Source organism: Falco cherrug, chromosome 12 (genome assembly GCF_023634085.1).
Source record: "Falco cherrug isolate bFalChe1 chromosome 12, bFalChe1.pri, whole genome shotgun sequence".
Lineage (NCBI taxonomy): Eukaryota > Metazoa > Chordata > Aves > Falconiformes > Falconidae > Falco > Falco cherrug.
In genome coordinates, this window is record NC_073708.1 from 28,340,174 (window position 1) to 28,365,419 (window position 25,246).

The window sequence follows — 25,246 nt, forward strand, 5'->3', positions numbered from 1 at the left end:
AGTCCATGTTGTTGTAGAAGAAATTGATAAGTAAACCACAGAGTTTCTGAATTACGTGTGATTTGAGATCCAACAGGAGCTTGAAGATAATCCGATTGACAGGCAGCATATTTTTATTGGCTTTTTGCCATGAAACACAGAAGATGACTCTGCAATAGGTAACAAGTGACCTTGGGTTCTGGACTTCCTGTACCAGTGGATGGTAGCCATTGTATTCTTTTTGGGTTTGGATACAGAATTAAAACAAATAATAATTTTGCTATTTAATTATTTTGTCCCCCCTAAAATTAGTCTTTTCTGCCAAATCTTTGCATGGAGGACTGCATTTTTGAAAAAAAATCTTATGCTTTTCACTCACTGGTGATTCACATCTCCTTTTCCTTGCACTGCCACAATATCTTCTTTAGATTGTTCATCCTAATATATATACTGCTTTAGAAATTGTCTTCTTTTTGGCAGCATACAACTGGAATTGCCATTGAAATTTCTTCCTGATTTGCTCTTATTTTTATTCTCATTTTTCCAGATAAGTTGTGTGTTTGCTCGTCAGCTTCTCTGCATGCCATGGCTTAGAATAGTTGAGCAATACTAAAGAGTTTCACGACTATCAAGGATCCTTTAAAAATGTAATTTCAACCTTTATACTAGAAGGAAGTTTGGGACTAGAATAATTCTAAAGCTTTTATAGCGGTACCTGTGAGTTACAATCAAAGTTCCCAAAGACCTGTAAAGGAATATGTTTATTTTTATTTATGTTGGATATTTCATAGGAATATTCAGAACAAAATTAAATTTTAAACCATGGGGAAAACATACCTTATTATTATAGCATGCTGTAAGTTAGAGCATTTTGTGTTTCTGTTTTGATCTTGAGTTGCTGTCTGTGCAGAGTTGAGGTATTAGTTCTTCAAATGGCAAAAATACGAGTTGCTGACAATGTATTGGTCAAGAAGCATTGTGGGTATCTGTTAGGAACATGAGTTCTCATCCTTCTTTTCTGTCAGGAAGAAGGCAATAAGGACTTCTGTGGGTTTGGCAGAGTGTTTTGCCCTTGGACAGAAACTTCTGGAGAAGTTTGGGAGGGTTGTTGTGTTCTTTTATATTATAAAAATAATGAAAATAATGATTATTTTAGATACTGGGCCTGAAGATTTGCAGCTGACCTTTTCTGAGAAATACCTACTTGCATAGACAATGAGATCTCATTTAGAATGGCTGTCAGCTTAGCAATTGTGAGTTTAAAAATAAAAAATTCTCCATATATCCTGGTACATCAGTAAGTGAAATAACAATAATGATATAAAAGGTATTTTCTCTTTTCAGTTTGGACTATGAGCATCCATCAGTCTGGATTTTGGCCCATTGCACATTTGTGTGCCAGTACTTGAGCTTCAGAATTCATATGGTTACGTGTATTTGTATACACATAGTTCTCACTACTTAGAATTTTTAAAAATATAGAAAAAAAATCCCTGTCATATTAGGCCAAATTTAAACTTACAAATATTAGATATTCAATATTAGATAATACTGATGTTAATAAAGTAATATTTGCACAGAGACGATATGAAGTATTAACGACATAGGGATTGTAAGGGAGTGGGAACAAAATTCTAAGTCTTCTTTATATGACTTTGTTATTATTAAATTTGTGGTCTCCTAAGTCTGAATATTTGTCTTTTTCTACTGTTATAAAAGCACACTTAATACAAAATTTAAAAGCCAAACCCTGACTAAAGTCAATAAAAATGGTTGTATTTATTATGAATTTCTAACACTGCTTTCTTTGGTTAGGCATTTCTTGTTCCTGATTTGTATGACAATGAAAAGCTAGCTAATACAGGGCTACATTTAGGAAATGTTACAGGCAAATGTGACTTCTACTTACTCCAATGTCCATAACTTTGAGTTAGTTCTGAAGTAATTTTATCAGACTTTCAGTCGGGTTTTGAATTTTTATGAATGGTCAGGTCTGAATTTTTCTAAACATTTTTAAGTTACACAGAATTAAAATGCAGTCATCCAAAGAGTTACTTAAAAACATGTTTTCAGCAACTATATAATCAGCATAGTATTTCTTCCCCATCAACTTGCTTGTCAGTAATAATTATCTTCTCTAAAATAAGCAAAGCAAACAAAAATATCAGTGCTTGTAGCCTGTTTCTTTGGGGCCACCTGTATTGCGGAATTTGTGTCCATGTCCTAGTGAATGCCTTGACTGGGTGCCCTTTTTCACTGTGGTGGTGCATGGAAATCTGAGTCCGGCGGCTTCAGACAGCGTCACAGTTTAACTCCTGAACACAAAAATTTTGTATGCTACTTTTCAGTCTTGCAGTGCTTCACTGACAAATACTCTTTGCATCATTGACCTTAGTAGTAGGACTTTGCCTAGGAATAATTATTCACATCTTCATCAGTTGTTTGCTAGACTGGAACGTTACTATTATCATGTAAATTAAATACATTATAAATGGATGTGAAATAATATTATGGTATTTTGTACAAAAGAGTTTTCCTTTAGTGAGTTAATTTTGGTTGACGTTTAGAACTCTGAACAGAGGAAAAATTCAAGGGACATATTCATTGGGACAGATTCTAATTCACTTTTCAATATTTGATACTTACTGAGCTGGTAAAGATGTTTCCTATTAGGGAGTTGAAATGAGGTGAAGAGAACCTCCACACTCTCACAGTTTGGATGTAATTTGAATTTATTTAGTATTTGTATGCCTAAGGAGAAGAATCTGGTTTTTAAAACCATTTTGGTTTAACTGAAATGTGTGAACTAAATTTAGTTGTTTTGGTTAAAATGGTATGAAAGATTTTTAATACAGTGACTTGGTGGACAGATTGGATAAGTCAGGAAGACCTTACAGTAGGTATCTAAGGGATCAAAGCATATGGTCTGTCACAGTTAGAGGTCAGAACCTCACTTTTGGTAGAGAATGTAATGTACTGAGCTTTTTAGACTTCTGAAATGCAACCTTTGATCAACGTGGCCAGCTTTTCCATTGCTCGTGTTATGAACGGTGCATCTGTGTACAGTAAATGATATGGCCAGTCATCTGTTTTCCTTGCAGAAGGAGTTAACCTAAAATCCCAGAACAGAGGACAAATCTGGGAGTCTGTAAGGTGACAAGTCTAGTTTAATCTCTGGATTCCTTTGCAAAGTGGTCTTTTTTTTGGGTGACGCTTATTGAAATTTTGAAGTTGCTGTTACACTAATTTTCTTTTGTATCTATTTGGCTTTTGTACATATCTTTAAAACATGATTTAATCTGATTATATTTAATTGCAATGTATTTATTTGTAACATGATCATATTTTAAAAACACCACGTGTCAAATTTGAGGTCAACCTTAAAAACTTGGACATTTTATGGTATTTTAATGCACTGTCTTTTTGTACCAATAACCTAATTCTAGCTGTTGCTCACAATAAATACAAAACTGTATTTAATGTTGTAGTAATTGAAATAAAACTTGTTGATGTTTTCCTCAAATCTAGATACTATGTTGGTAATGTTAAAGTATATTTTTAAATTGGAAACTTCCTCTGATGTGTTTCTTGTGTCTGTTGTATCTCTAGTGTAAAAGAGCAGGTTTTTAATTGAGCTGGAGTCTGGCTGTCAGGTCTAACACTGTTTCTTACTGCAAAACAAGGTTCTCACTCTCTCCTCCTCCATTTCCTTATTTCACAACATTGAAAGCCAACTCTGAAGAGAACAAGGCTGTTCTGGATGATGTTCAGAGAACAGATCAAATCAAGGTCTCTCTTTATGGTATATAGGTTATGGCACACATTTCTCAGTGAAAATGTCTTCACTGGGAGTGAATGTTTTTAAAAAATTAATCAGGGTGTCTTGTTGATATAAGCCTTTGGTTGCAAGAAGACCATATTCCTACTGTTAGGGCAAAAATGTTATTTATTACGTGAAGTTGTAGCAAGTTATTTCATGACTTAGGGTTGTTTGTTGGGTTTGTTTTTTTTTAATTTCTCCCTTGTCACCTTCCTTGCTAGCCTGAAAGAACTATCTTTTGATGAGACTGTTTACTTCTGTGCGTTTTGCTAGAGTTTCAGTGCCTTCCTTGCAGTGAAACAAATAATAAAGCAGGCATTTTAAGGGCTAGCATAATTCAAGTAACGCCCATTAAGTCCTTTGACAACTTTTACAACTATGAATCTTTGAAGCACCTCTCGGAACCGAGGAGGGATACAGAATACTGCTAACCTAGTATACATTAAAAAAATCAGAACCACAGAGAGGTTAAACTACTTGTTCAAAGCCACATGCACTAACTGGTTGTAGCATGGAACTGAAATCTGGATCTTCAGAATGTTAGTTGGCTTTCTGGTTCTCTAGACTTTTATTTTCTGACTGGTGTTGGAACTGTTCTGCTCTTACCGTTGTGGTGATGCTGATGGTTAGACAGATTAATGTGGGACACTGGAGGTAATAAAATCCAAAACAAGTTTGGGGAGGTTGTTGATCTGAATTAAGCCAGTTTAAGCACACAAATAATTTTTATTCCTGGAAAATACTTTTTATTTACGCATGTAATGTATGTAAAATTTGATTTAAAAAGGACTTTTTTTGCCCATAAATAAGGGCAATATGTGGTGGAATACTGCTGACTGAAGGTTAAATATCTGATTGTAATTTGTTCTCTGGCAGGTTCAGACAGGAATCTGGTGGTCTTTCCCTGACAAATGGAGAACTATTTCCAAGCAGAGGCATATAACCTCGATAAGGTTTTAGATGAATTTGAGCAAAACGAAGGTGAGTTGTTTTGAACGAGATCGTAGATGCACATTAGATGTATTTTACAGAGAACAACACTGAAGAGGGAGAGATCTGTGATACCCTTTTTCGTTTTGAGTTGCAAATTAATCTCAGAAGCTGCAAAAACCATCTGCTAATTTTGCATGGTGTGCCTTCAGTATTTGTTAGTAGTATTCTCTTTTGTTTCCATTTCTCTTGTTTACTCTTTTCAAAAATTTCTCACTCTTTTAATAGCAAATCTTCTATACACTTTTTATAGAAAGGTTTTGTGAAGCTTAATCGCAGTGGCAGTATTGAAATTTATTTTAAACGAATCAGGCAAAACTTATTTTAAGCTTCTTTTGCAGTTTCAGGAGACTCAAGCATAGAAATGTTTTATTAGGCCACATAAATCATATAATGAAAGTTATATTTGAAGTATCAAGTTTTTTGTTTAATTGCTACTTCTGTGCTGTCAAGGAATTTCAACATTTATGGGAGTGGGATTCTTTTAGGCTTTTCTAGCTGTCTAAAGTATATTAATAGTTTAAAGTTGCATGTGCAAATTCAACCTGATACTAATTGGTGTAGCTCTAAATTTCTCGAGTTACAGAAACATTATGTAGCTACACTACTAATAGTTCATCAGGAATGTTAGTTATGGCAGATGTGTTTTACTGTTGTGCCCATATTTGAACATTTCTGCATTTATATTTGGGGCATTCTAATGCAACAGTTCATAGAACCTGTAGCTTTAATAGGACAGTAAGTTCTCTTACTTAAACACTTTTTCAGATGCCGCTGTTTCACCTACACTATTGGGTGCAAAGTGGAATCAGATTCTAGATCCACCTTCTCGTCGTCTGTCGTTTAACCCAACCGTGGCCAATGTGAATGAAGCTACAACTCCTAATGAATGTCAACAGAGATTAAAGTCTTTCTCCTTGACTCATTCAGTGACTACACCGACAGGAGGAGGGGATCACTGTGCTAATGGAAAGGATTTTAGCATAAGTCCAGAGACCCCAGTCATGTGGATTGATGATCAGGCAGCAGCAGACGATCAGTTGATTAAAAGAAATACTAATCGGGATGATCAGTGTAACACTGTGGAAACAGGAGAAAAGAAATGTGGAAATACACCTTGCTTGCCGGAGGAGAAAAATGTATTAGTGGTGGCAGTCATGCATAACTGTGACAGAAGAACACTACAAAGTAGCGATTTGCTGGATTGTAAGAACTACAACAGTCAGTCCCTAACGGACACTATTAGCTTTACACTGGATAATGAAAACCCACAGAGTGATCAGTTTAGTGTTACTGTAAATGGATCCACAGAAAAAGATACAGATACAGAAAAGCAAGTAAATAGGCTGTGCAGTGAAGAAGACTCTCTAAGTCATTTGATCAATGCTTCACCAGAAAGCCTGACGGTTGCGTGCCCCTCCTCTCGATTAAAGGATGATTTTAATATGAGTAAAGATTCACTGTTTTCAGAGGCTACAACTGCGGGGATTAATGAAGTGACTCTCTTACAGAGACCCGTTGATGGTACTGTTAAAATGCAAGAAAATTGTGTATCAGTTGAAAATTTTGCTAGTAAAGCCATTCCTCAGAGAACGGATCTAGATGCTAAAAACTTTTCTTCTGGTTCAAGTAATGGAAGCTTAATTGCAGAACAGGAAACAACCCAACAGTTACAGTCTAGGCTATCTGGGCTCACTGAAACTTGTCAACCTAATGTGGCTGGAAGTGGCAATTACAAGGAACGTGTTGCAGAACATTTTGCCCCTGAGGATGTTAGTGCCACTGAAAGCAAAGTCATTGAATGTGATAAAAATCTTGGCACAACAGAATTGCTCAGCATGGCAGAGTGTTACCCTGAATCTCAGGAGCTGACTAATTGGGAACTGACGAAGTTGAATGAGATGAATAATAAGCAAACTCTGGGAGAGAATGAAAGACTTTTGCAGACGAAACAGCCTGATGAGACATGTAGTAATAGTAAAGAAGGTGGAGATGGGATGATGGAGGCAGGTATAAACTTAAAAGGGACTGGTATAGATGAACTTGAAGGGTCCAGTCTCTCTGATGTGATGGCTACATCAGCGGCAAGCTCGCTGTCTAATGGTTGTGATTCCTATGGAATGCAGAACCCAGTTGTTACTCATGTTCCAAAGACTTTACCCTCCAAGGAAGACTCGGTAACAGAGGAAAAGGAGATAGAGGAGAGCAAGTCAGAATGTTATGCTAATGTTTATGAACAGAGAGGAAATGAGACCGCAGAAGGGAGTGGTCTTATTTTAAACAGCACTGGTGACCACATAAAGAAAAATTATTTACATAATCTTTGTAGTCAGGTTTCATCCATGCAAGGGCAAACTTCACCAAAACCAGTGACTAATTTGCAATCTATCAGTGTTCCTTTTGGTGGTGCAAGACCTAAACAACCTACAAATCTTAAACTGCAGATCCCGAAGCCATTATCGGACCACTTACAAAATGATCTTGTTCCCCCAAATTGTGGAGGTAATAGTAAAAACAAAAATGTCTTTGTTAAGACACAATTAGGGGACACAGCAGATGCGTTTCCTGGTGAAACATCTTCAAATGCCTCTGTTACTGATACTAATGGTGAACATTTGGAAGAGTATGAATCTGGAGTCTCTAGTAGTTCGTGCCTTGCAGTAGCCCCAGATAGTCCAGACAATGATCTCAGAGCTGGTCAGTTTGGAGCTCCAGCCAGAAAACCTTTTACGACTTTGGGTGAGGTGGCTCCAGTTTGGGTTCCAGATTCTCAAGCACCAAACTGTATGAAATGTGAGGCCAGATTTACATTCACCAAAAGAAGGCATCATTGCAGAGCTTGTGGGAAGGTAAGTTTGTGTTTTGTGAGTAAGCTCAAAGCAGCCTCTTTCTCCTGATACTGCGCAAAATCAAATTGGAGGACTTTCTAAGACACTGGCTGTAATTACCTGTGACATCTCTTCCTAAAAAGCCATGTTTGGTTTGTGAAGGAAACAAAGGAGTTTCTAAGCTCTAATCTATTTAGGGTTCTAAAACAAAATAATTAACGGTAACAATTTTTAGCCTGTATGAGCAGTGTATTTGTTGATTGCAACCATCAACATAATTGGATTCATGTCGAACTGCTATAAAACGGCTAAGTGCAGGAAACTAGTTTGCAGAAATTAGTGCATCAATAATGCCATTAAAGATACTGAAACATATTGATGTGAATTGGAAGTGTGCTGTTGAATTGCTGGCATTCCTGCTGGTTTAGATGGCTGAGCAGCTCTGTTCTCTTAAGTCTTCTTTACTAACTTCTCATGTTGCTTACATTATTTTAAAGAACATACGTTTGCTCCTGGAAAAAAATATAGTAAATTATCTGTAACCTGATCTTTGTACATGTGGTGAGAACTTTTATAGTGAAGACAACTAAAACATCATTTCTGTATCATTTTATGTTGTGTAAGAGGTATTTTATTGTTGGCTTTTTTTTTAACTTCTATGTATCTGTCATTTAGGTCAACACAAATTGTTATGTGGCAAGTTTACAGTAAATGATTGTTACTGAATGATTATCATCTTACTGAAATATGAGTCAGTGGCACATGGGAAGACTTAGGAAAAAATATGATAATTCAAAAGTGGTAAACACTTGTCAAGTAGATATTCATGAATATTTTTAAGATTAAAAGAAATGCTAAACTCTATTAAAACCTGGAGTAAAATTAACTTCATTTAGGGCCTATCCAAAGGTGTGTGAAATTGATTGAAAGACCTCCTGACTGCTATGGCTGATACCTTTTGCTACCAGAAGAGTGCAGGGAAGCAGAATGACCAGAACAAGGGACCTAAAAGAAGCAAACATATCTGGAAAGCTCAAATCCTTATGCCACCTGTTTCTGGAAGCAGCCTAGCAGAAAACCCAGGCAAGGTCCTCTGTAATGGACAACATGTGTGTCCCATTTGTCCCTTTAGTAAACCGAAATGCATAGCACTCAACCTCTTCACTACACCACCAGATAAGTAGATTTTATTCAAATTTGATTTTGAGACATGCTGAAAAATCTTTCCGGAGCCTTTTAAAAGTGAAGCAGGTGTTCGTTGTGCAGTGGTTCAGGACTTTCAGTTGCTTGCTTCTGCCCATCCTCTTGTTGGCTGGTTGCAGTGGAGGTCCTGATGTGAAGTTTGTAACCACAGGTGATCAATAAGCACCATATGAGGTGCATTCCTACTTTTTGTGTACCTTTTGGGTAATATCCGAAGGGTTCAAAAATTTTCTCATTGCAGCTAAGGAGAATCTGTAAGAGACGTAAGTTAAAGCAGTGTCCATAATTTTAGCTTTGCTGTATTAACTTACACTGTCAGTTATTTAGGTAATTCTTTGGGGATTTATGTTTAAGAAATATGACTACAATTTTCATTTACAGTAATGTTTTATACTTTTGTGTCTTAAAGAGGTTCATTGCTGGGGTTTAATTACTTCCCTGCAATGACTGAAACCCTAAAATGCACAAATGAGAAGCAGAAAATGAAAATATCTGTAAACAAAATAGATAAGACATGCACAGATAGAGCAAGGCCACAAAATGTAGGGTGTGTGTCTCCTTTTAGAGTACTGAGGACAAACATTGAGAAGAACAACCAGCGTTGTTTTAGATGATATGTGGGGAATGGATAAAATAAAAGATACCTCTGCTCTGGAGAAAAACTTGTTTCTCAGATGTGAAAAATACATCACGTATTAGTATTTGATATTCTCACAGTATTAGAATAGTCCTCAGAATGGCTTGTTTCTAGAAGCTTTTGTTAGCTAATATTGCCTGAGCCAAATTTGTACATGTGCAGTCAAAAACTGTGGCAGAAAATTCTGGTCTTTCATGCCTTTGTATGTTATTTTTCTCTAAAAAAAAAAAAAAAAGTACTCATTAATAAATGCTAAGTCAAGTAATACTTAGCACTTACTGCAAATTGCTTTGTAACACTTAATTCCTGTAACGATTTCAGGTGGAAAGAAACCAAAAGCTTTGAAAGGCAAGCTCTGATGAATCTGTCTGTAGTGGCTTGAAACACAGCTAGTCTCAGCTGTCTGCTCTTGCTTTCTAGTTAAGATAACCATCCCCAGAGCAAGTCATGTTGACCATGTGCCTGTGGTGTAGGTAACTACAAATCACAGTGACACTTCCATTGTTTCTATTAAATGTATGAATCTCACCTAAAGAATTGGGGAGACAGTATCTTCAGTTTTTACAATTAATTTTTTCTAGGGGAAGTAATGTGACTAAATATTTTAGTACACAAACTTTAGCACAACAGTTTCTTTTTAAGGATTATTAGCATCATGACAAGTCATTGTAGGAGGGGTGATTGTATTGATTTCATTTGGAAATGAAAATTGCATTTAAAAATAGTTGAGTGGCACCTGGGAAGTCTGTCTCGGTTTTTAATTTCAGGATAATAATTGCAAAATTAATGGAAGATATGAACCTCTGGAGAGTGGTAGAAAGTAATACACTTTAGAGTAAATTTTGAATTAAGAACCTGGAGAATGTGTGTGAATGCATTCATAAACTTTACCTTGTGCATTTATGTATTTTTTTATTGTCAGATGAAACAGTTGTCCTTGATAGGAAAACCAGAAAATTTCTTGTCATCTTTTTACTGACAGCCAAAACTGTATTTTTCCACTAAAGTATAAAAGAATCACCAAACCCCCTAGCAACTAATGCTTTAACAACTCCCAGTGAACCTGAAAACCCTAGTAACATAAAAACTTGCTCTGACACTGCTATGTTATTTTTTTTTTTATAGCATGATATACTGAGATAATGACTTGGTGATTGTTAATAACAAGACTGAATTGTCAGTTGTGCTGGATTGTGTTCTTCCTCTGCATTACTACTGTTGGAAGGCTGATGCAGCCAAAGAGAAGAGGTGTAGATGTTTTGTCATTGCTTCTATTTTTTCTTTTAATATTTAGATCGTTTCACTTGGGAGCTTTGCTGAATGCACAATGTGTTGTTTGAGAAAGGGTTCTAAATTAGATATTAATTTGTGTTGGTCCTTCATTTATGGTTGAAGACATTGATTTTTCCATGTTCAATACTGAACTTTTGACTGGAAGTTTCTCCCAGAGAATTGAAATTATGTCAAATGTCTCTAAAATATGCTGTGATGCTCTTATTTATATTCCCTAGAATGCTTGTAAATTGGGTTAAGGTGTAAATGCAGAAATCAGATTTTAAAAGTGCATAGTACCTTTGCCTTTTTTTATTTTTTAAAAAAAGAAAGTTTTCAGATATGCAAAAGGGTTGTTTTTATTTTTGCATGAAAAGGCCAGTGTATACACACTTATATTTTGCTTCTGAAATGTTTAAGTTGACATAATTAGGAAACAGTAAAACTGGTTGAAATGAGACAGGATGAACTGCTCTTTCTTTACATTTGATATTCAGCTCTCATGGTGAACTCAGGGCTTATTTCATATGTGCTTATTTTAAACGCTTGCCATTAAAAGAATGCAAAGGTAACGGGCTGCAAAGTGGTTGTAATTTGGTGCAATCTTTAACTTGATTGAAATTTAGTTAGGCTTACATATATTTATATATGAGGATCTTACGTGGTTTCTTGTCTGTATTACAGAAATACTGCAGTTGAAGTGATGATGGAATAATTGTTTGGGTTAAGAAAGCATTACATATCATTATTAATGTCACCTGAACAATAACCCTCAGGAAATACTATTTTTTAAAAAATAAAGAAAATAGTAGTATTTAGAACAAATAAGAAATCATTAGGGCATTGTTTTTCAGAATTTTGAGATTGCAATTGCTAGTGTAAGATCACACCTACATGCAAGTGTTTGTTTTAGTGCACAAGCCATGCTCATGTTTTGTGATTTTGCTTCTCTGGAGGAAGCCTCAAGACTGTCCTCCTGCCCAGGACCGAGGAATTGTTAGAGCTGGTGCAGGTGAGAAGCACTAGCAATGCAACTGCATCTCTGCAGCAGGTTGTCCTCCCAGGGGTTTTGCACCGAGTTCCCCCTCAGCAGCCAGCATCCATAAAATGCAGTTCCTGATTTCTCTCTAGTGTTGTGATGCTGGAGTTTGTAATCATGTAAATATGAGCTTTTATATATTTATATAAATGGAGCAAGATTTTCTTGTAGTACCAACATTATTCAGCTTTTTAAAATGTCTCGTTTGACATGTTGAATGCTTAAAACATTTTGATACATCACTGTTCACTTAAGTCTCAGCTGAGGAATAGCTTGTTATATATGATGAGATTAAATAACTGTAGTTGCTAATATAGAAGAATTGCCCTGGTGCAAATAAAGATGACCTGTTTGAATTAATATGTGCCGTAGCAATCTCTTACATGAAGAAAACTTGTGCATTTAAACACAGTTCATTCTAGAAAGTGCTCATGCTTTTTCTAAGACTGAATTTCCCAAATGGTTAATTCTAAAGAGGCAGGAATTTATTAACCCATTGTCATTTATGCCAAATATATTTTAAAACCACCACAGTATAGTATCAGGACAGCATACATTTGTGTCTTGTACATAATACTGCTTCATCAGGATTAGTAGGAAAGGCACCCTGGGCAAGTATTAGTCACTATGGCTTTAATGGGAAAATACTGATAATTTACCTCCTTATTTTGTATGTTTAGAGCTTTACAGATATTCTCTTGTCTGAATTCATCAGCTGATCACATATTTTTTTGAATAACTTTTAAGTTGTTTCCCCTTTGGTTTCAGGTTTTTTGCGCAGCATGCTGTAGCCTGAAGTGCAAGTTGCTGTACATGGATCGAAAGGAAGCTAGAGTATGTGTTATCTGCCATTCAGTACTAATGAATGGTAAGTGGAAAGAGAATCTGAGATGCAGTGCTTTACTGGCTTTCTGTTGACCTGCAGTGATGCTATTGAAAAAAAAAATCAAAATACTTTATTTGTATGGGTAAGTATTCTAAAAGAGCAAAGGCCCTTGGGAGATGAGTGTGGAATCCCTGTGGAGAGTGGGGATTCCTAAACTAAATACGAGTACCAAAAGGCAAAAACTGGTAAGCTTGCAGTGAGTTTGAAAGCTTTCATTTGTGAGTGCCATACCAGGATTGCAGAAATGGTGATTTTTGGTGGGTGTTTTGTTTTTAATTCAGGAGCCTCCTCTCTGTCCTTTGATGCCTGACTAGATAACCTGTTACACTTTTGTATGGAGTGCCAAAGAGAAGAGTCATGAGTGCAGTTGTGCCTCTTCTGGATTATGCACTACAGGAAATCAAGAAAGTAATATTTATCCACAAATTAATCCAGCTCTTCTAACTCAACTCCTTGATGCTGGAATAGGAGGTCTAGTCGAAAAACCTGTCCACAAATCTGGACAGCTGAGTTTGGATTGTTGCTTTGGGCATGTTGCTGGAGTCTGCCAAACCCAGGATTGCGCTGTGACTAGAAGTCTGTTGTGAACATGGGATATGAGAGAGGTCACACGTAGTTAAGAGGTTAACAAGTAGAACAAACGAGAAGTTATATTACCTCTGCTTGGAGTAAGGAAAGACTGTGTTTTAACCGAAGGGCCATGGAATCTGTTTTGTATTTTGCCCCTTTAGAGTATTAACACTTTAGATATGTGTTATAAATATGGGCAAACAGACTATTCTTCCCTCTGCACCTTGAGGCCTCTGAAATTTCAAGAACATCCTGTGCTGGCAGTTACCTTTGGGTGATTATGCTGTCCAGTTGACTTATGTCCATGACACTGAGGCAGCTGTTGCTGAAAGACTCAATGTTCAGTTTTTATGTCTTGAATTAAGAAGGTAGAAAAATTGGATTATGTTGAGAGGGGATTCATGCGAGTGCTTAAATCATGAGAAAACCTGTCTCATCATGAGAAATTCCTGGCACTCTGGTTTATTAATGGAAAGATGAATAAGTGACTTGATTTCAGGGTGTAAATATGTATCTTGATAACTGAAACTTTATCACAGAAGTTACTTCAATTGTAGAGGAAGGTTTGACCAGTACACTCTAACATGTAGTAGGTAGAATGAGAAGTCAGTGTAAACTTTTAACTGTTAGGATAACTAACTGCCCTGATAATTACTCAACAGTTATCACGGAATCTCTGTTGCTGCAAATGTTTAGTCACACTTCGGAGACCTTAATAAAAGATTGCTGCTGTAGTTTTAAACAAGAATTAGTTAGGAAAATTCTGTTTTATGTCAGTGTTCAGATAAGGTAATTTTAATGGTATCTTTACATGTTACTGTATAGTAGGTTATTTGGACTGCTGTTTTCAGAAAGATCTGTTAATTTGTTCAGCATCTAACTAAACTTAGAAGCTCATAGCTTCATTTTTTCTCCAGGTAAGTTCAGTACTGTGCAGGTTCAGTTGAAAGTAACTGAGTGCTTAGTCTTGAGGTGAGCATCCAAAATTAGTAGACAGTTTCTGTTATTAAACAGGAATAATTTTTCTGTTTCAAAAATATTAAAGATTAATCAGTGTGCAGTGATAGGTTTTAATTATTAATGATTCTTTACTGTAGGCCAAATGTGTAAGGTGACAGGAAATTGTAGGTTGTAATGTTTAGAAATTAAAACAGAGTCCTGATGATGACGTTGAAGGGGTGCTAAAATCTTACATTTTGAGATGGAGAATTGCACACATTTCAAGGTGTACAAGAACAAGGAGTTACACATACACCTGGCAAAAGACAGCTGGCTCCTTTCGGTGGTGAGTAGGATTTGTTTCCATCTGGGGGAAGGGAAGAATCTGAAAATATTTCAGTGGAATCCAGAAGCGTTCTTGTAAAAAGGCAGAATAAAATTGATCATATTATAATGATTTCCTTTTAAAAGCCTTTCTGTCCTGTTGCCAGGACAGATACAGATTAATGGCAGTGAACAGTGACACCGCTGCTTGGTTTATTACAGGGAGAATGCTGTCTGCATACTTAGGTGTACTTGCCCTGGGCTACCTCTCTGTTTCTATCCCTGCTGCAGTGCTTTGTGATGATGCTTTTGGTTACTGGTTAGTTAACCTGTAGCCCGATCGTATCTGATCCCTCCTGATCCTTGCAGTTTCTTTGTCGGTACAGATTTGGGGTTTTTTCCACTCAGTGCAGCAGGTTAAGCATTAATCTTTGTACCATCTTGGAACCAGGGGTAGGAATTGCACTTACTTCATTTGCTTGCTTGCTCTCTGGTTTGTTTCATTGGGGTGTGGGGGGAGGGTTGTATGTTTTCTGGCACTTTTCCATGGTCAGGCTATGTGTTTAATAAGTTTCCAACACTATTTTTACTGTATTTTCAATTGGTAGGTATGCTGAGTTGGCACTTCGCTTGATTTAGAGAAGGCTTTAAAAATGTTCTTTTACCATGCTAAGACTTTTCTAATAAAGGGATCCTAGAGATGTAACTTTTCTTTGCGTGTTTTTCACACTTCCATCTTTCAGGACCTATACTCTAAAGGAATACAGAGTTGCTGTTAAAAATACTTCAATTTAATTAATCTTCTCAAATGGAAATGTCAATACTTTTTTCATTGGCAGGCATTTTACTCTATTGGTTTTACAGGTTGATGCGAGGAAGCAGAAGGGGTTTATGTTCGGCTGTGTTCTGTTTGAGTTCTTTTGGTCTTGTTATTTTTTTGCTTTGGTTTTCTGACAATTCATAGCCAAAGGAACCCAAAGATATGCATGATTTATTTAGGCTTTATAGCTGCTCTGAGAGCTTAGGTGACATGATATTTATGCTTGACTAGAGGAGTGCATTTATTTGTAACATACTAATATTGTTGAAGGTGCAAGCATACATATGAATTTTCTGGTACCTTTCATAGCTACAAGTCTTCCTTAGAGATGAAAAAGTAGTAGTACTTTAGGGTTGCAGTCTGTTTCACTAGCCGGAGGAGAGATTTCCCTGTGATGGATGTTGTTGACAAAGACATTATATGTGTGGTTGTTTGGGCAATTGAATTAAGGCTCAAGTCATGCCTTCAGAGTTAGTAGTATTAGGTTTTTTTTAATGGTTAAGGATATAAGTTGTTGATCTGTACTGGTCTGCCCTGGATATAAACAAAGGCAAGGTGCTTTTTCTCATATACAAAAGATGAATCTGTTCAAGTGTCCTGTGGATAGTAAAACTTGTAATAGGAATGTTCGTCTGTCCATACAGTGTGATAAATGTACATGGATATAAGAATTGAGTGTTACCAGTTAAATATTAGAAGATGAAACAAAATGAAGCATGAGGAACTAAGCAACATTCTGGTCCAAGTGTACTGTTGTAATTTTCAGAAAATATTTCTGTACAAACTGATATTTTTATTGCACAGAACCAGTGCTGTTTCGTTTCCTGCTATGGATTTTCTTGCTTAATTACAGTCTCCTGGGCTTTTAAATAAAGGAAGAGAGATGGTCTTTGGAAGGTGGCAGGGTCCATACCTACTGTAGCTGAGAACTTAACACAGTATTCTGGACTGTTCGATACCTTCCTCTGTGTTCATGTTTCTTGTTCTTTGTTTGCTTTAGCTCAAGCCTGGGAGAACATGATGAGTGCCTCAAGCCAGAGTCCTAACCCTAACAATCCCGCTGAATACTGTTCTACTATCCCTCCTTTGCAGCAGGCTCAGGCCTCGGGCGCCCTGAGCTCTCCGCCTCCCACTGTCATGGTACCTGTGGGAGTTCTAAAGCATCCTGGAGCAGAAGGTAAGAGTACTTCTTTTTCTTTAAGTTTACCTGTAGTAGGAATTTGGAAGTAATATCTGCACTTCATCCATTCCAAATACTCTAGCTAATGCCAATTGTGATATTTCTGCCCTCAGTAGGGACATCAGGATTTTAAGAACAAGTAAACTATTCTCAGCAGGTATGTTTAGACATGATGCTGCCTTAGGAAATGCACTAGATGATGCCTTAAGTCTCTTCCAGTCCATGTTTTGCTCTATTTTTTTTTTCATTTTGCTTTTCTGTACTCAAATTTTCCAGTCGATGTTGCTGTGAGATCTTAAATCCTATTTTGTAAAATGTTCTCTCTAGTGGCTCAACCTAGAGAGCAAAGGCGTGTTTGGTTTGCTGATGGGATATTACCCAATGGAGAAGTTGCCGATGCAACAAAACTGACAGTGGCTGGAACAACTTCTACAGGAACCTTAGCAGTGTCACATGATCCATCAAAGCCCGTGACCAACAACACTTCATCAGCAGAAGTAAGCAAGTGTTATCACTGCTCAAAATATCGTCTTTGCTTTGGTCATGAGTTGTATATTAGCTTCGATGGAGGTATCAGTAAGACTGATCCATGAAATCAGTTGAGGCTCATCTTAGTATGTTGTGTGGCAAGTGTCCTCATTTATTTTAATGTTTGCAGAATGCTGAAACAACCATGTATTTTGAACTGAAATCAACTATTACGAGGCAGAGCACTAAGCAATGTTTGAAGTCTGTGTGCTAGGGGGCTTCCAAGTGTTTGGCTTTAGAGCCTGTGTATGAAGGATATTTGTGTAATGCATGTTTTAAAAAAGCTGAGTGGTGATCAGTAAAGAGTTTGAAAGAATGTCATAGCATGAAGCATAAAAATACTTTGCTTGACACTTCTCATAAAATGAGGTATGCAGGAAAGCGCAGGCATAATCTAACAATGTTAAATCCACCGTTCTCCATGCGAGTGGAATTGAGGCTTTGCAAAAAGTTCAGATGGGCATAGGTAGATTTAGATTTTGTAAAGAAATGGGTATGTGTGGTGCTAAAGAAGGGAGGTGCAGTCTCTGTCTAAGCAGACTTTTTAGTAGTAGTTCATCTACAGGAGTTGTCACATGATCATCTGTTGTTAAAGAGCCAAATTACTTGGTACTTCTAGTTCTCCAGCAGACGCAGGCTCCTTCACCTACATGTAGTAATATAGTCAGTGAGTTCTTGTATTTTTATCATTATTACTTTTGTAATGTTGTCCTTTCTTCTTGTTTTCTTCTTGTAGACTGATAATGCTTCTGTATTCTCGGGAAATATAACTCAGGTTGGCAGTCCTGTTGGCAGTGCAATGAACCTAATTCCTGAAGATGGTCTTCCTCCAATTCTCATCTCCACTGGAGTAAAAGGAGGTGAGGGTACAATTTGGCAGCTAGCTTTTTGCTTACCAGTTACAATTAACGTAATAGTTACTGTGTATATTTTAAAAATAAGATGCTGGCAATATGCTGAGTGTTTGAAGAAATTCACAGTAAGTACTCGTGGCTAAATGTTGTGACACTCATTTGCACCATTGATCCTTATTAGCATCCAGGAAGGACCCCATCTTGCAATGAAATTACTATAAGAAGTGAAACACGAAGCAAAAAGAAAATTAACTTCAGTCCAGAAATATGTGCTAATTTCTTCACTAATCGGACTGTGGGGAATGTTTGACACAGAGATACATTTTAATTAGCCTTATGAATATTCATGCTTCCCTTCTCTGAAATTCTCTTGGAACATCCGCTCTGTCTGAGGCATCCCCAAGCACTGCATTCAACAGCACTATTGCACATCGTGGCCCACCATGAAGCTTTCAGTAATTGTGATGTCCCCTTCCAGAGTATCCAAATGGAGAAGGATTCAGAAAATTAAAAACTAATTTGTAAAAGATTAAAAAAATGTATATATTTGTTTATCTGACAATTGCTTTCCACAGTCTGATTCGTTACAACCTTTAATATGTTCCTGGGATTAATGTATGTTTTCATCTTTGATTTTTTTTTTTTAATTCCTATTAAAGGTTTTGCTGGTACAGTGCATTTCTGATGTTAAGCTGGAAGTAACGTTTTATTGCAGGATAGCGTCAAAACCAAAATGTGAGCAGCTTTTAATTTCAAAACAAGTCTGTTCCATCCTGTGTTAGCTGTTCATATGGGTGCCTGATTATTCAGTCTCCTCCACAAAAAAGGAGTGAAACAACAGTATACTTTTTCAGCTTCGATATAGATAACCTCACATAAATTGTTTTGTGTGCTAAGCTGATGTTGTTTCATATGTATGCTGTCACACACTGAATTTTCTTTGCAGCATTTTACTTCTGATATTCTAATTCTATTTAAAAAGATTCCAAAAACATTTTACACGTTAGAAAGCAAAATTACCTTTCTTTCTAGATTGATTTTAACTGGAAAGGTAATAGATTTCTTTCAAAATCTGTTTTCATCAGTGTAACTGTTTTTTGTTAAAGTTTAAATGCAGTGTAGGTTATAATCACATGGATGAAAAATTTTGATTTGCTAGTCATCTGAATCTAATCATAGAGGGACACTATAGATGCTTTTGAAGTTTCACGTTGGGATCCATTGTGCGCTGGATTTAGACCTTCTGTGTTTGTTTAAAAATGTTGCTTTACATAGTGTTACCCTCTTTGTTATCTTCTGGTAGCTAATGCACACAAAATGTTAAGTTATGTGACATAAAGATAGACCAGGTGTTGAGGTTTGTAGTCCAGGACCAGTGCTCTCTTCCTTTACTGTGATACAAAGAACGATCGTTAACTTCTTTGTCATTTGGGATTTCAGTTGACACATTTCTCAATTGGATTTCTATTTTCTCCGCCAGTTGATACTGAAAAAAATCTGATTTATGAAACAAGCTGCACTTTTCTAATGGCTATACCGCAGTTATGCACATAAACGCTATTGAAGTTTGAAAATACCAGCCTAGGAAACAATCAATCAAACCAGTGATACTTAAATAAGGTTTTTCTTAAAGGTCAAAAAAGCAAAAAGCATCAGAATTGGGGTTATCAGATTATAATGTAGAGTGCTGTACCAGTAAGTTAAGCACCTCATCGTGTGTTTACTTGTTTCTTTTGTAGACTATGCTGTAGAAGAGAGACCTTCTCAGATCTCTGTCATGCAGCAGCTGGAGGATGGTGGCCCTGACCCTCTTGTATTTGTTTTAAATGCTAATTTGCTGTCCATGGTAAAAATAGTAAATTGTAAGTTTTTATTATTAAATAAGGCTTGGGATATGAGAGGGAAAATGTTATATATATTATTAGTAAGAACAGCAGCGTTTTTATTTGGTGGGATAGTCTCTGAAAATGCACGTGTATTGAAAACTTTGTACTTAGTCATATTAAGTTAAATTACAAAAGGCTCTTTTCCAGTGGTTTAGACATCGATACAGATGATTTTGTGTAGAAAATACAAACTAGACTGGTAGAGCCTCCAGTCTCAGGACTGGAGATCAGTGTCTCCTGTCCAACTTGGTAGGGCAAAGTATTTTATCACTTATTCTTGCTTTGGTTGCTTAACTCATTTCCCTGTCATCCCATTCTGGAAAAGCAGATAGGATCCCATACTAATTCACACGTTCCTTTCCACTCTGCCCCTCTTGTATCATTTTCTATACTCTGTGTGTGTGTACACATGCTGAGGAAGGGAGGAATGAATGGGGAGGTGTGCAGATGGCTTCTCGTGGTAGTACCTCAGGTGATCTCTGCTGGCTAAGAAAACATTTGAGAAACTGAGGAGGGTTTTGCAGTAAATTGTTTTGGTTCTATGAAAAGTTCATACAATAAATTAAGATGTTGTTTATAAACAGTTCAGCATCTGGTTAGATAGCAGTATAATTTTTTACATATAAAAATGTCATCAGTATGCATATATATACATATTAGATGAAAGATTTTATTTTGATAACTTGGTATTCTCAGCAAATTAATTGTGAAGTTATGTGAACATTCATGTGCAACAGAACAACACAGTGATGTCTTCTGAAAACATCTGACATCCAGCTATCGATCTTAAGAGAGACATATTACTGTCTAAAACTGGTTTAGCCGTCAGGATCGTGATATACACAGCCAACAGCCTGGCCTTTTCCCAGGTTCCTTCATTCCCATTTAAATCCTGTCCTTTAATTTGGATACAGAAACTGCTAAAAGTCTGCTTTGTGGTGTTAATCCCAAGATCTGACTGGGAGCTCTAATGCTCTTGCTTTTCCTTAGCTGTAAACTGGGAATTATTGAGCTTCTTTTGTTTTGGATGTGCTTGCTTGTGAAGTAACAGATATAGAACCTAATTTGTCTGTGGGACAGATATCACAACGAAGCATGCTGTAAAACTGATTCTTGAAAGAGTTATCTTCCTATAGTGAAATTTAGGCATATTTTATGGCAATCTGATCTTATGTTCTGATACATGTTTTCCTCTCTGCAGATGTGAACAGGAAGTGCTGGTGCTTCACTACAAAAGGCATGCATGCAGTGGGGCAGTCGGAGATAGTCATTCTCTTGCAGTGTTTGCCTGATGAGAAATGTTTGCCTAAGGATATCTTTAACCATTTTGTGCAACTTTACCGGGATGCCTTAGCAGGTAGGAATGCTCTCTGTTAAAAATGGTTTGAACAGATAATCGTACTGGGTCAGATACGCAGATTTTTGTCATTTGGCAAAAGGCTATTTTTGTATTAAAGAATATAAAAAGAGAATAAGGATCAAAGCTGATAGGGGGCTGAGTTCTTACTGGTTATTCATATCCAGTGTTATATTCTTCTCACCAAATAGAAGTATTAATGAGGTGCTGGTAACCTGGGGAGCTGCTCCAGAGATCTTCCAGCCTTCCTCTGGATGCCAGCAGAACAAAAAAGTTTGGGCTATAAACAGACATGTACAGCAGTGGAGCAGGAGGACTCAGCCTTTGCTGAGTGTCTGCTCTGGCTGCTTCTGTTAGGCACTGGGGTAGGAGTTTGAATACGGCTAATGTATCTGAAATTAGTGCTGTACTTCATTTAGCAGTAAGTGTAGTAGGATGCTCCGCAGGGCTCATGAGTACGCTAATGACATTGCTGCTAATAATATTTTTTTTTCCCAGCTTGAAGTCAGGGTAGCTTTTTTAAAGATGCAGAAAGAAAACTTTGAGAATCCTTGTGGGATAGTATGTTAGATATCCCCAAACCAGGTAGTTCAGAAATTTGATTTCCACAATGTATGTGTCTATTGCCACATTACGGAGATAGTATTTAGATTCAAAAGTAATACAAATATGTATGCATATGTGTGTCTGGAATGAATTGCAGGGCATTGCAGGAATTCTCCCTGAATTTTGAATTTTAGTATCTCAGTTGCAACATTGTATTATGTAAACCTTTACACATTTTACATTTGCTAAGTAAATGGGCTTCCACTTTTAGCTATTGTTGGACCCTAGAATTCAAAAATTATTGCATAAGGAAAAATGCAAGTATTTGGTTCCACTGATTAGGAAATAAAGCTAGTTTTCCAGAGGTGAAATTGGATCACATTAAAGTTATGTACTGAAAATACATTTACAAAGGGTTCTGCATATCATTTGCAATGCCTTTGGAGTGACTGAATCCAACGCTAATAAAATAATGAAAAAGATCTTCATTTCCTAAAATGTCTTGATACAACAAAGGTCAGCTTGTTCAGAGAGGTTGCCAGGTTCAGAATGCACTATTATTCCATGTCATAATGGATCTCATGTGCACTGCAAACAAATACCTTTCTGAATCTCACTTCCTTTGCAATGCTTTATCTTCTAATTATGATGTTATTCAGAGAGAGAGATATGAAAAATTGCATGTGTGTGTATATCTATGTATATTGCAATATAAATCCAGCTTGGTGTGTATATTGCAATGAAGTTCTGTATAATTACACTACAGAAATGCATAATTTATAACTCCTACATAATGTATTTGGAATTCTTTTTTTAGTGCTCTAGTGGTAGTAATTTGATATCCTACAATTGCACTGGTGCAAAGAGCTGCTTACTATCATACAATTCTTAATCAGAAACCAAATTTCACTGTGTCGTGGTTTAACCCCAGCCAGCAACTAAGTACCACACAGCCACTCGCTCACTCCCTGCCCCACCCTGGTGGGATGAGCAGAATGAGAAAAAATTAAAACCCATGTTTGAGATAATTGAAATAAAGTTAAAAAAATTAAATAATAACAGCAACAACAATAATAATTGTAATAAGGAGGAGAGGGAGAGAGAGGAATAAAACCCAAGGGAAAAAAACCCAAGTGATGCACAGTACAGTTGCTCACCACCTGCTGACCGATGCCCAGCCACCCCCTGAATAGTGATTGGCGGCTCCCAGCCAGCTCCCCCCCAGTTTATATACCGAGCGTGGTGTTCTATGATCTGGAATATCCCTTCGGCCAGTTGGGGTCAGCTGTGGCCCCTCCAGCCCTCTCACTGTCAGGGCACGAGAAGCTGAAAAGTCCTTGACTTAGTATAAACACTGCTTAGCAATAATGAACAACATCAGTATGTTATCAACATTATTCTCATACTAAATCAAAACCACAGCATTGTACCAGCTACTAGGAAGAAAATTAACTCTATCCCAGCCAAAACCAGGACACATTGTTTAAGCATTCAACTGTGTAACGTTCTTTTGGTAGGATTTGCTCTGTGTTGTGTATCAGACGTGTAGTAGAAGTAGATAGACACTTTGAGTTGCTACGTAATACCAAACCACATTGAAGTTTTTGTAGACCGTAGCACCTTGTTAAATTCCCATAGCATTTTGTAATGCTGTTTCTGAGTATCCATCCTTTTTTCTTTCCTAGTCATGTGTGTTTGAGAGGGAGAAGTATATATTAGCATATTTGCAACTCCGGCTGTTTTAAATGTTATTCAGCCAGAGAGACAGGATATGATGCTGTAGGGGTTTCAGTTTGGTGGTTCTAATCCCTTGGGAGTGTTAGCAGTTTGCATGCTGTTGTAGATGGAGCCATGCTTCCCAAGTTGTTCATTTCAGAGGTACTGCACCTCTCCTGGTGATTAGGTGATAGACATTGAGAGTGAACGAGAATTCGCATTGGAAGTTAGAGACTATTTAAAACCCTGCTTCACAGTTTTATTTTTCGTTATATAATATGTTGTTTTAAATGTATTTTGCCATCAGGAAACTGAAATAACTCTGTGGATGTTTTTATTTATCTCCTTTAGTAAATGTTTTCCTAAAAACAGTCATAAAATAAAAAGACACATATAGTATTTTTTATTGGAATGGAAACAAGAATTACTGTTAGTGTTGTTGATTTTGCTTTGGAGTGATTTCAGGTTTCTTGGTTTTGTTTTCAGCTGAAAAACGCAGCATTCCCCTTTTGTTTATTTAATTAAAGCCCATATCTACAGAAAATTGTTTTTTCATGAGTCACATTTATTTGCTAGCTTTTCTTGCTTAAGTTTGAATTCTGCATTCAAGCCTAGAAACACAAACTTGTATGTACTTGTACCTCTTCCCAGATGGTTCTGCTTTCTTCAGACTAACTTATTTCTTGGAGATGAGTCCTGCCCTCAGCGCTAGGTATTGCTGTCAGCCATTTGCAGAGTATGGTTCTAGCACGTGCAAGGCATGACAGCAGAGCCGAGGCCTCAGGCTTGCAGGTAGGAGCACTTAGTCCGTACACTCAAGGCTTTGCAGTTTGTCGTTCAGATTCATGTCCCATTTCAGCGTAGCTGTCAGTCTGGTACAGCAACGCCCCGAACCTTCATTAGTTTTGTTGCAGGAGGTCCTCAAGCTAGTCTGGTGTTAGGGCTTGATAATTGTGAAACAGTGGAGAGATTTTGAAGGAAAAATGGCATTTTTCACTATAAGTTTGTATGCATGTGAGTTATAATAAATTGTAAAGTTGTTAATGAAGGCAAGTATTAATTGCTGTTCAGTTTCCATCACTGTATTTTTCCTCTGGCCCTCCCGTCATCAAGCTCCCTGCTGCGCTGCTTTTCTTGTTTTGAAATTGGAAGCTAATGATTTCTGTTGTGGTTTTAGTAGTTGTACTCTTGTAGTAGTAATCCCATGATTATCCTTGTCTGTTGGCTACAAGCCTGGCAGGAGGTCTAGTGAATGGAAAAATGGGAACTTCTGTCTGTCTGAATGGGTATTTGAAGCAGTTGAATGTGTTAATACAGAGCTGCCAGATATGCCCTAGTGCATCAACTTTTTGGTGGAACACAATAAATGCTACTGTTACTTTTGCAGGGAAAATGCAAATCTGGCAACAGCTTGAAATGGCTTTGTGATCACCCTGGTTTTGGAGATACTCTGGGTGAGGGTGGATTTATCCCAGTCAGTTTTGTGTATTTCTTACCCAGCCTGGTTTTAGTTAAATAAGGTGGTAGCTAATACAGAGTAGATCTATGAAGAAGCCCATGTAGATGCTTTGAACAAAGAACAGGTTAACTAGGTGAATAATACACCTCTGCAACTGTAATGTGGTACGATGGGTACAAAATCAAACATCCTATAAGATGTGAGAGTGATCGTTTGGAAGACTGCCACAGACTAGTCTGGGGAAGTTTTGGGTGCTGGTAACTGCTACACTCACAGTGACAGTAAGTGAAGTGTTATGCCCCTTGCCAATATGAATAAGTTCTTTTCAGATTACTTGCTGATGTGTTTCAGTAAAAAAATGCTGAGTATGGTCAGAACTTTGAATGTTGAGTTTCATATGTTTTTTTCTCAGT

General features: G+C 37.1%; 1 protein-coding gene across 3 annotated transcripts in view; it reads left to right on the top strand.

Annotated features, from left to right (window-relative positions):
* ZFYVE9 (zinc finger FYVE-type containing 9) overlaps positions 1-25,246 on the top strand; it is a 63,896-nt gene that overhangs the window by 18,719 nt on the left and 19,931 nt on the right. For all 3 annotated transcript variants that reach the window (XM_005440361.4, XM_055724637.1, XM_055724636.1), the window contains exons 3-10: positions 4,676-4,780; positions 5,558-7,638; positions 12,537-12,636; positions 16,308-16,484; positions 16,815-16,984; positions 17,752-17,875; positions 19,609-19,731; positions 20,957-21,112. In XM_005440361.4, coding sequence (XP_005440418.1) covers positions 4,711-4,780; positions 5,558-7,638; positions 12,537-12,636; positions 16,308-16,484; positions 16,815-16,984; positions 17,752-17,875; positions 19,609-19,731; positions 20,957-21,112 — 3,001 coding nt within the window. In that variant the 5' untranslated portion in view covers positions 4,676-4,710. The remainder of the gene's footprint in view (positions 1-4,675; positions 4,781-5,557; positions 7,639-12,536; positions 12,637-16,307; positions 16,485-16,814; positions 16,985-17,751; positions 17,876-19,608; positions 19,732-20,956; positions 21,113-25,246) is intronic.